This window comes from Glycine soja, chromosome 4 (genome assembly GCF_004193775.1).
Source record: "Glycine soja cultivar W05 chromosome 4, ASM419377v2, whole genome shotgun sequence".
Classification (NCBI taxonomy): domain Eukaryota; kingdom Viridiplantae; phylum Streptophyta; class Magnoliopsida; order Fabales; family Fabaceae; genus Glycine; species Glycine soja.
The window spans coordinates 943,215-955,607 of NC_041005.1; the positions used below are offsets into that span (position 1 = coordinate 943,215).

At 28.8% G+C, this 12,393-nt stretch overlaps 2 protein-coding genes across 3 annotated transcripts; one reads left to right on the forward strand and one right to left on the reverse strand.

Moving 5' to 3' along the window:
• LOC114408277 lies at positions 1–965 on the reverse strand. Its single transcript, XM_028371318.1, has 2 exons — positions 824–965; positions 1–749 (listed from the first exon to the last, which is right to left on the reverse strand). Exons 1-2 carry the CDS (start codon positions 963–965, stop codon positions 1–3), a joined length of 891 nt encoding a protein of 296 aa, XP_028227119.1.
• A 3,003-nt stretch (positions 966–3,968) lies between these two features.
• LOC114408049 (protein RADIALIS-like 3) lies at positions 3,969–5,173 on the forward strand. 2 transcript variants are annotated; one of them, XM_028371175.1, is made up of 2 exons: positions 3,969–4,496; positions 4,959–5,173. In XM_028371175.1, the coding sequence occupies exons 1-2, from the start codon at positions 4,220–4,222 to the stop codon at positions 4,964–4,966; spliced, it is 285 nt and encodes a 94-aa protein (XP_028226976.1). In that variant the 5' UTR covers positions 3,969–4,219; the 3' UTR covers positions 4,967–5,173. The 2 variants fall into 2 exon arrangements, with proteins under 2 accessions (XP_028226976.1, XP_028226975.1); XM_028371174.1 differs by having other exon boundaries at positions 3,969–4,492.
• Positions 5,174–12,393: the final 7,220 nt, after the last annotated feature.

Sequence of the window (12,393 nt, forward strand, 5' to 3'; positions counted from 1 at the left end):
TTAAATAAAATTACGAGGCAAGTGTCCTTTCCGAGACTTCTTTGCGATAAATGTTCGAATAATATCAATATCATCAAGTGACTTGAATATCTCCCGCTCGGTGTAACATACCATCAAGTCATTGAACCACACATCGTTGATCTTATTGCGCAATTTAGACTTGATAATCTTCATTGCTGAAAAAGCTCTTTCAACGGATGCTGTCGACACCGGCAATATCAAAGCTAGCTCAATAAGTTTATAAACCAATGGAAATACCAAATGTTTCTCAGTTTGAACCATCTTCATAGCCAAACTTTGAACATCTTCACAAGTGGAAAAAGAAGCATTTCTTCTCACTTGAAGCACATAAGTTTCAAGTTGATCCCTAATTGTTCCTCGGTCATCATCAGAAAAGTTTGCATGATAAAGATCAGCAAGACGAGCAAGCTTATCAACATCAAACTTGGAGAAAGAGTTCTTGGGGTCAAGACATGAGAAGCAATCAAGTATAATGTTACTTCCTTCACTAAAGCGGTGATCCATCTCCACACATATTTTATCAATGGCAACATAAAAAATCTCTGCACGGTAATGATGAAGATTAATGATAGTCCTCCCTTCTGCTCTTGAACGACCCCGAACTGGTATTTCGTCATCCATATTTGGTACCAGAATACTTTTAGCAACACAAAATCCTTGGACATCGGCAAAAAAATTATTCCAGCCACTCTCTCTCATTGTGCCCAACCGAGCTTTGACAACATCAACTAATTCCATGGCATTCACAATATTAAGATCTTTTCTTTGCAATATATTTGAAAGCTCATTTGTTTCCTATGACCTGGATCACGCACAATCTCATTTGGGTTAAACTCATTAACCACATTAGGTGGCGGTTCTAATTCGGCTTCTTGTTGTACAACATTCACATTCTCAATACTTTCTCTATCAACCAAAAATCTATCAACCAAAAATCTCCTCATCTCTGAAATTAAATGATCTTAAGTTAATACTCAATTAACAATTAAAATCATAAGAATCAAAATTTAAATAAGAATAGTTTTTCAAAATAAAAGTAATCTCTTATGATTTATAAAGAGTAGGAACAAGCATTATATTATATTCACTTAAACACCATTATAGAAACTAATAAAATTAGATAACCAAAAGAAACCTTTATTGTAGATAATTTATCTATCAATAAACAAATTTACAAGTGGTATGATTCCACTGTAAAAGATCTCTTTTTATTGCTATTATAAATAATACTATATGCTTATAATATTACTAGATACACACTTTAGTTTCAATTTAAAATCACAATCAGTTGAAATTAAACAATTACTAACCGAAAAAAAAGGGGAAGGCGGTAGTCGGAAAAGAACCAGTAGGTGTCGATGGCGGAAGCTTTAAGGTTTCTACAGCGGTGACGAAGCTTTACTTCTTTTGTTTCTGTTACCTATATTTTTGCCCTTTTAATTTTTAACTCTTACAATTGTTTTGCCCTTTCAATTTCTTGCCCTTTCTTTAATATTTTTCTTTTAATTTTCTCCATTTTTATGTTTGTGTAAAATTATTTCATAATTTATATATAAGTATTTATTTATTATAAATTATAAATTTTAGTTATATAAAATAAACATTCACTAAAATACTAGTAATTGATAAATGTACAACTTAGATTTATAGAACAACATCACATGATATTTGCTTTAAGCTCATAGTAAATTTGTGAAAAAGCTGACCAATAATAATGAATTCATGTGATTGGTGTTTCTATAGTTGTTATTACCCTATTGCATGAATTATCGTAATTATTGTTTACAAAGGGTAAATAAATGAGAAGGAAAATTCTACCAAAAAAAAAAAAAAAGAGTGAAGGATAAGAATACACAGTCCACAAAAAGGGTTATGCCAGCTAGTTCAACTAACTATTTAACATCAAGATACTTTTTGTTGAATCTGCGTGCTAAACATTATAGTTGCCCGTTTAATTCATTAATAAAGAAAAATAATAGTACAGCACCAAAAAAAAAATATTAGTAACATAAAATTAAAAGGGTTATGCCAGAGCCTGGGCAATTGCCCAGGGTAGCCGGGCCTTGAAACCGCCTATGCATGTATTATTTAATGAAATTCTCATAAAAAATATTGTATTAAAAGAAGTATATATGTTAAAAGGTGTATAATATTGATATCTTAGCTTTGCTCAGACTCAAACCAAGTAAGATGATTTAGAATTCATTTATTTAAAAGTTTAATAAAATAAATGTTAATCGTAAGTTTGTATATTAAAAGATACTTCACATGCAGAGAAATTAATTCCCATGTTTTCAACTTGGTAATAAACTTTTATGTCTCAATTTGCACCTCGTGGAAAAGCACCATATCCGTAGAAACAATTTTATACCACAAATACATTATCAGCACTAAAAACACCTTTTCATAGTTATATATGAGTGAGCTTGTTTAAATTTTGTTAAAAAAATAATTTTAAAATAAAAAAATTTATATAAGTAATTTTTTTAAGAAACAAGATCAAATTTGCTTTTTAAAATAAACATTTTTTTTCAGTAGAAGTAATTTAAATAAACATACTAAAAATTAAAAAATATATATATTTATTTTAATTAAATAAACACTTATTTCTATAAATAAATATAAACAAAGTCACCCATTTTCTTTATTTTGATATTCTAGAGACTCCTTTTCCCACACTCCGTTTAAGCGCGCCAGACTTTAACCACAGCGCAACTCGCGTACCCTTTTGAACAGAAGCTGCGAGAGTTAATGTGATTTTTTATAATAATGTTATTCTCATTTTTTTAACATTACGAAAATGATATATATATAAAGAAGGAAAAGAAGCATGGAATCATATACATATGGTATGAAAGAAATAGAATTGAAAACTTTTAAAATAAAATTCAGTTATTCAAATTTTGGGTTGTATACCTTAAAATTCTAAATTATTTTTAGACGAGTACTTTTCTTGTATGAATTATTCTCTGCCATCAGTTACCAGATAACTCTAATTTTGGTTTCTTGTCAGCTTATTTTACCAGTTCAACTGATGGCGCCAGTGCTGACTGATGACCACCCCTTTTAGATATTTGATTGACTCTTATCTCTAGCACCAAATAAAAAGGGGGGCATGAAGCAAGTATCTTCATCCTCTAATTTGTTATATAATCCCATGTACCACATACAATTCATATATATAGTTGCATTGTGTGCTATTTTCTTTTTATACAAAAATTGGTGTTAATGGATTCATTATGTATCGGAACCAGACTAAATAAACTATTATCTCGTCTTATTTATAAGAAATAAGTTGAAGGATAAATTATACTACACAATTTGTTTCTTACACAGAAGACCGAAGGTAATATAATTATAATGTTGCTATCGGAGCTCATCTTCCCTTTCACATTCAGGGGAAAGAAAATAATCACTTTCACCTCAGTAAACCTCACTTTGAGGAGTTAGAAATTTTATAAATTTAGAGAAATATTCTGTCTAACATTACGAATTCGGAAGCAGCCTTTTTATAGTAAATGAAGAGTAAATAAAGCATAAAATCGCAGCAAGTGAATTGACAAATATGAATATACTTCTATTCAGCTCTTTAATTTGTTCGGCATGCTCTATTTTATGGCTCTTTTGTTTTCTTCCGTTCATGCATCTTTATTCATTACAGATATTTACGATTTCTTTCTTTTTTTCAACTTCAGAGCAAAAACGATGGCCCTCCTTGATGCCATGTACTATGTAGAATAAATGAATAATGTCAAGATGCTATCAAGATTATTAGTACCTGCCCAACTCGATCACTTGAGTCATCTTAATTCTGTCAAGTTGGTTATAGAATTAATACTTGGTCTAGGTGAAGCGCAGTTGCAAAATTCCTAAGCAAAAACAACTTTAACCCATATATATATACAACATAACTAGCCAAGCGGAACAACTTTATTTAGAACGAGAAAGAAAAGAAATTAATCTGAACAAGCGGAACCAGATTCATTTGAAACCGATTCCCCTCTTTGTCTTTGGCCAGTAGCTGTACCTTGTCCTTCTTCATTTCGTGGTTCCAAAGCAGAAAACTTTTGGCAACTCAGATTCGCTCATGAGTGAGCTACAACCCACTAATCCTCCTCAAGGCTCAAGCCATTATAAGTGAAGGACCACAGCATTTTGATGCTCAAGCTATCTATCCCTTCCAACTTGTTTCTTCCTTATGGCCTCCAGCACTTTGAGCAAACAAAAGCCTTATGATTCGTGTTGGACCCCAAAACAGAACAAGGTGTTTGAAAAGGCACTTGCAAAGTATGACAAGGATACCCCTGACCGCTGGCACAATGTAGCCAAAGCAATTGGTGGTAAATCAGAAGATGATGTTAAGAGACACTATCAGATACTCTTGGAGGATCTCAGGCACATTGAGTCTGGCCATGTTCCCATTCCCAATTACAAATCAACACCAACTACCTTTCCTCTTTCAACAACACTCGTAGGTCGTCTTCCAAATTACAATTGTTTTTTTTCTTCTCTCTACGACAAATTAAGAAATTATTAGATGGTCCAAATCTATCACATGTTTATAATACTAACCAATTTTTATGTGGCATATACTCAAATTTTTTAATTTACGATAAAAAATTAATAACATTGTATTAAATGTTACGTATAGATTAGTATGAACAATAATAATTTTACATCACCTAATAATTTCTCCGTCTCTATGCTTACTCCTACCTTTGCACTAACTAACTAACTTTTTCACTGTCCCTTCCAAAGTTATTCAACAACATACAACCATATATGTATATAACTCGTGGTCTCCATTACGTGACATGCACCAAATTGATCATGCACTCCGCAATCTGATACTATATTCTGTTCATGTTTCCATTTTGATATATAATTACTTGTTCATGATTTTGTTTGATTTGTTTTAGCTTATCTGCTTGCCCCAGGCTTCTGAAGTATCTAAAGCTGAAATGGTTTGAAGCAATGCCTGCGTCAACACCAGCTGTGTAAAGCATATGTGTGTGTAGTGTACTACTATATGAATCTGCATATCTTCTTCTGTCTCTTTCCCCATCTTCCTACTCCTTATCCTACAGTTGTAACTTGTAATATAGGTAATTTTAATGAACTATGATATTTTAGAAACATGTTATTTTGTCAAGTTCTTCACTGGGGTAGATAATGTTTAGAGGGAATAATCTGAGAAGGTCCACCTCTAACCACTTCGCTCTTTTTGACGATAACTCATGTAAATACTCATCTTAAACATTTTCTATTGTGATTTTCTGTTTTCACTTTTACTTACAAAATTTGCTGCCTTATTTTTAATTTTTTTTTATTTTCATTTTTCTATAATATTTATTAAAAATATAACTTTTTTTTTACTTTCTTTGTTTCTGATATAAACCTTTAAAAACAGAAATTCGTTGAAAGCAAAGTAATAAGTTTGTAATTAAAACTGAAAATGAAGAATGAAATAGAAAACATTTTTTTCAAAAGAAACTGACCGTTATTTTTTTTATTCCCAAATATTTGTTATTTAGTTATAAAAATGTTACATTATTTTATTTTCCTTTTTTAAATATTTATATATAAAATATTGAAATAATATTATACTATCTTTTTTATTTTTTATACATTTTTTGTGAATAGAAAAAAAGATAAAAGTAATGAGATGTTTTCTTTTCTGTGAAATTAGATGTTTTATAATTTAAAAAAAAAAATGACCTCCTATAATCTAATCATACGTCTTGTCTTCGTATACACAGCATTGTGCTTGGTTCAGTCCTGAGGTTTTTTAATGTCCGTAAAATACGTAAATATCAGAAGTTAAAAAGAATAACTTATATAACAGAGAGTGAAAACGCGACGCCATATGAAACACGCGCTTAGAAAAGGAGGAGTGTCTCCCTATCGCTAACAAGAGGCTGAAATTAAACAATTGTAGGTGGGAGGGGGTCAAAGAAGAAGAATATTTTATTCATGAAACACTTCATGTGTCAGCACAGAAAATGAGCTCAAGCTTGTTTGTATAGGAAACACATTCTGTTTCTTTGCTATCAGACTTCACTCTGTATTTGTATAGGAAACACGTGGTAAACACAGTGAAGTCTGATAGTAATATCACTTTTCTTTTGAATGTTACCAAAGACATGATTTTTGTTATAAAAAAACAATCAAGTTGAACAATCACAAGATAAAAAAAAAAACAATGGTTTGTATTTTTGGGTAATTTTAAAGTTAAGATTCAGCATGTGATGGGAAGTAAGGATACCGAATCAACTTATTAAAATATCGTGATTTTTTTTTTAATATTAAGAACCAATTTTATAAATGAAAAAATATGATTGAAACGGACAGTCCAACTAAAAGTAATATGTTACTTGCCAATAAAACTGATAAATATTATACATCAATAGTAGGATAAAAAGTACTTAAAAAAAATAAGTTGCCCAATCATATTATATTTTTAACACAATCATAAATTCATAATTATGGGATGATTACGATTAGTGTTACAAGTAATTAATTTCAAAATAAATAAAATTTAAATGGAGATTAAAAGCATAAACAATCATTTTTTCTCAAACAAAATATTCTAAGAGAATTTCAGCACATCTCATGGATATTAGATCTCATTAAACAATTGACAAATTTTCATTTGTTGATTGTTGGCTGCTGGACAAGACTTTGTCATTTACAATCTTATTTGATCTAGGAGTGTTCATGAATAGGATTAGATTAATTTTGGAGAAAAATTATTTGATCCAACCATCTTAATTTTATTAATTTATCATTTAATTAATTTATTTTAAACTTTTAATTTGATTTCATCTAATTTAAAGCTATTTAGATTTGATTGATTTTAGATTTTAATATTATTTTAACTTTTTTTAGAAATACTAAATAAAAGATAAAATATATAATAAAAAATAATTTAAAATATCAAATATTTTATTTAGATATAATTATATAATGAATAATAGAATATTTATGCATCATAACTCAAATTATTAGTATAAATATCTTTAATTAAGTATATTTTTCATAAATAGATATAAGTTATATAATAATTTTATAAATATGTAAGAAATAAAAAATAAAAATGAGTAATATTATAAATTTATAAATAAAAATATATACATGTATATAATTTCGGTTTGAACTCATTTCTAAGTTTAAATCCAAAATCAAATCGCAAAAAAAAATTAAATTTTTCAAATTTTTTATCCGAATGATTTTCATTCTTTTATCAATTTTTTTATCCACAGTGAATTTGATCGATTTATAAACACTTATATCTCTACATCTAATAATAATAATATCAATCCAACCATTACTAACTTTTAATATTATACACAAAAGAAAAATATAAACCTAAAATAAAAGACGCGGCGTGCAATAAGATCTAACTTCTTTATTATCTTTTTTTATATTAGCCTCGTTAAAATAATAATATATATGAGTTATGTTAATATTTAATGGTAATATTTAATTTTAAAAATCACAACGATCTAACTTTAGAGAACAGGAAAAGACAACAGAAGTCAAATCCCGTGCGATGCGGGTGGCCATGTGCCATTTCACAAAGCAAGCATTTTAAAACTAGAATGCATGAGAGACCCTTTAAATACACACACATTGGGAATAAGATACTCTTATCCGTTATACTTTCTTTATGCCTCCTAGCTTTCCATATTCTTAATTGGTGCTATGTATTCAGTTTCAGTTTTAAAGACTTATTCTTTGCATACTTAATGCGCAGCTTTATGCACAACCAAAAGCTAATCTCTCGGGTTAATGAAGCTCCAACAAATTTCTAACCAAATCTAAACAGTAGAGGCTAACTCAGTTAGTTTCTTATGGATTAAAAAAAAAAACTATACGGTTACAACACGAGTTCTCTGGCCACATCGTTCGAACCCAGCAACAAAGAAAATACCGACACAAGATAGATATTCATATTAACACTAATCCGAAGAAGAAAAAAATGATGTAATCAAATCACAATACAGTCATGTTGAAAGCTCAATCACACCGCACTGTTGCACTTAAACCCACTCGCAATGTGGCCCTTGGCTGAAGAGAACTCGGATGGCGGAGAAAGAAGCGGCGACCGCAGCCTTCAAGGTCACTTCTCTTCACTCTGTTTTCGGATTAATGAAAACCAAAAGTGCTTTTATTTAACGGTTTTGTTAAGATACGGGCTTATTTTAATTAATAAATAAGCAAAGGAGAAAATGTTTGTTATAACAGTGTAATAAGTCCTTTTTAATTCCCCCCCAAAAAAGTCCTCTTTAATTCAACATTTTTTTTCATTCAAATCATACTCATTTTAAGTAACTAAAATATACAGTATATTTTATTAAAATTAGAGTGCGTTTGACTGCATTTCCAACCGATGCTAACCTACAGGCACCAGATTAGTATATCAACAAATTTTTATTAGACATTTGATCCCTAAAATCTTTAAAATATAAATTTTAATAAATTGGTAATATCACATGTTAGTAATGATATGATAATATGATAGTCTGACACACATATATTACATTAAAACAGATCAACTTCACATTGATACATTATTAATGTCATGTCAATATATATATCAAATTATCACATTCACATATGAATATCACCTAATTATAAATATGTCACAATAAATAATTTTTATTAAAATTTTAACAGCATACTAATATTTAACTTAAAATTATTTTATTATTCAAAATTCTATCAGTAAGCCGATTTTAGTGGATTGAAATCTTTATTTCTTTTAACACTTTACCGTTTTTTTCATTTACCTTAAATTTTTACCTTATTTGACCCTTTCCAAAATTCTAATAATTTGAATTATATAACTTAAATCAATTCGATTTAGCTCCAAATAACAAACTTACGTTATGCTTTTAACACTAAAAAAAAAAAAAAAAAAACAAAACTTCATGTGCACACACATATATGGGTGGTTGATCTTGATTCCATTTTTTTTTCATCCACGGGAATCTAAAAAAAAAAGCATGGTTACTTGGTTAGTATCTTTGTAGTAATTGTTATAAAAGTCATTTGGCATTTTTCCATTATATAAAATTCCCAATTTTTTCATATTTTCACTTAAATAATAGATCATTTAGGGTAATGTAAGGTTACAAAATTATTCTTTAAAAAAAGTTACACAATGATGCTAAAAGTTCATATATGAGTTTAAAAGTTCATAAAATTTAAACAGTTACATGAGATGTGAAAGTAAGGAAAAAATAATTTTTTACTTTATTTTTTATGAAATATAATGGGTCAATTTGTTACATTTTTTTTAAGAGAATAAGTTTTTTTTTAAAAAAAAAACAATAACTTCGTTTAGTTATTCAGGTATTTATTACAGCTTTTCAAACTAATTAAAAGCTGAACAAAAGCTAAAATATGATTAAAATTATAAGTTATTTTAAAATCTTCCCATAAAATATCTATTTATTAAAAAAAGTTGGTTTTTAGTATTGTAAACAAACATAAATTAGATTCTTCTTCTATCATTTTAGAAAAAGTCTCCAAACAAAAACCACTAAATTAGTTTATATCAAAATCACTTCTTTTTTATTCTTAAATATTTTAATTTGTGATTTATGAGTGAAAAAAAGAGTTCAAATTAATACAATTTATTAAAAAAAACTGAGACTAAAAATGATAGCAGTTAAACAAAAATAAAGAAGAAGAATACTCAGAAAAAAATTGATTATGGAAATTAAAGAAAGTGGGGGATTAAAATTGAGTTAAAAAAGTTATTAAGTGACTGACCAAAATCTCCTACTAATTATAATTGAAGAATAAAAATGTAATTAAACCATTTGATTTTTAATGCTTTTATATAGTTAGAGTTTTTTCATTTGTATTTATATGGTTAGTGTTAAAATAACATAGATGATCATATCATTATTGTTTATTTATTTATTATTTTTATTTTTTCTTGATATACATAAATTAAGTATATGTGTAAGAAGTAATAAAATATAAATTTTAATTAGAGGCATTGCCCATAAGTATTAAAATACTAGGATGATAGGACTACTGCAGAAAACAAAAGTCTCCCTTTATATTTTCAATAAGAAATGTTTCAACCTTAGATTCTTTTATATTTTCTCCTTCTCTTTCCCATTTCGCCCTTTATTATTTTCTCACCATCGTGGTTGTGCACCAAGGCATCTCCCTCACAGCGTCGTCGACCAAGGTCCCGCTCATTAGCGCAACCACCAAACATCGTCGCCAGATTCATATCTGGAGGCGTTTCGACATTTCGATTTTTCTTTGTGTTGCGTTTTTAGATCGGGATGTGTTGTTATTATTGTTCTGGACTTGTCCGGAGAAGGAAAACAAAAATGAAAAAATGAATGAGAGAAAGAAAGGGGAAGCTAAAATCAAGGTTTCTATTTTTGTTCCAAATCTGATTCTGTAATAAGCTTTTTTCAATTTATTATTTATAATTGCTAATCGTCTGTCCGTTATGCTTTTTTTAGAGAAGAATTTGGGAGGAGGAGGAAAGATTAAAATTATTTAATTGTTTGGTAAAAAAAAAAAACTAGAGTTGAGAAAATTTTAAAATCTGTAGAACCTATTATACTGTTATTTACTCTTTTTTTTATCTCTTTTCATCTCTTCTTTATTTATCTTCAATCAAATATATTTTATTTCTATTTTATTTTTTAATTATTTTCACACATTTTTTTTATTTCTATCTATTATATTTTTTTTAAAAATATTTTTGACCTTTAAGAAAATGCATTTTTATTTTTTGTAGCAAATACTTTCTCTAATTTTAAATATAAGAAAAAAAAATAGTTTTTCTTAGTCTCAAATATAAAAAAATTCAATTAATTTTATTTCATTTAATGTTATTATATCTAAAATATCGTTAATTTATTTGAGATTTAGTTCAACTGACTCATTTTTTATTGAAAGCTTGGTTTTGCCCTATTGAAATTAATCTACCCTTTGCTTGTATGAATTTATGTTATATCATGTAACCCCCTGACATTTGGTGGTTTCTTAGTTTGGTTGCTTTGTTAGATGATTCTATTGGCTATAGCTAATTTTTTGTCTGCGTTGGTATTGTGTACCTACTTTGGTTTTGGTTGCATTTTCTTTTCTTGGCTGATAACTATGATTATGTTCAAAGTTGGGTTTTGCCTTATCGAAATTAAGCCACTTTTGCTTATATGAATTTATGTTATATCATGTAACCTAGACATTTGGTGGTTCCTTAGTTTGGTTGCTTTCTTAGATGATTTTATTGGCTATAGCTAATTGTGTGTCGCACGCACACCTATGTATATGACGGGATCCATTGACATTGTATGTACGTCTAAAGACTCACATCAAATCTAAATCGTTAATACAAATCATGATATTCCAAATTAAAAATATAAAAATGCTTGTTGCTTTGTACAAGAAAGAAACTGTATCTTAATGCAGAATACTGCAACCACATCTAGATGTACGCTATTAATTTATTTCATTTTGATACATTCCGAATTTAGTTCTATGATGAAGGGCTTCTCATCAATTTTTCTCAACAAAAAAATTCACAAAGCATAAGGCAGAGCAATTATCAGCTTCCTACCCCTTGACTCCCATAACATTAAAATCCTAAATGGTGACGAAACTGACGACGAAAAAACATAAAAGCATATTACTTTGTATGTGATTTTGTGATGACATTCTTATTGTGAAAACTTTGTTTGCTTCATTGAACATTAGCCCTCAAGTAGTGAGCTACTCATCACTCACCCTTGTAGTATCTTTACAAAAAGAAAACCTGTTTTTTTTTTTTTTATTTGAAAGTTGTTCAACTTGCTGGATGGAATTGGTGGTTATTGTTGACTGGTTATTGAACACATTTGTAAACCATCCATGACTAATCCTAAGAAATTCCAAAAATATGCCAAAATTGAGAATGTTGAACCGAGAGAATTTCATTTCGACCAACCCTGCGCGAGAACTATTTCAAACCAAGCCTGCCTAGGAGCAATCTGTTTGAGTGTTTGATATCAATTAATCGTATATGGATGGTACATTGGTGTGAGACTTTGCTTTGTCTGCAATTTTAGTTTGCCCTACATTATAACTCGCTTGTTAATTTAATGATAACGATTAATAAATGTTACCAATTAAGTGTCTGCAGAAGGATGTGTATATTGGTAGACTTCTTCAAAAATTGTGTGAATAGACCAAAGTTGTTGCTTTGCTCATTGTTCTGATATTGATTCACAAACAGGTTTGAGAATTAGTTTCAACTTTATCTTGGTGGTAGAATCTATAAAAAATCCAATAATTCATGGAGAGCATGCTTCTGAAAATAATTTTTCGCTTCTCATAAGACTCAAGCAATACAAT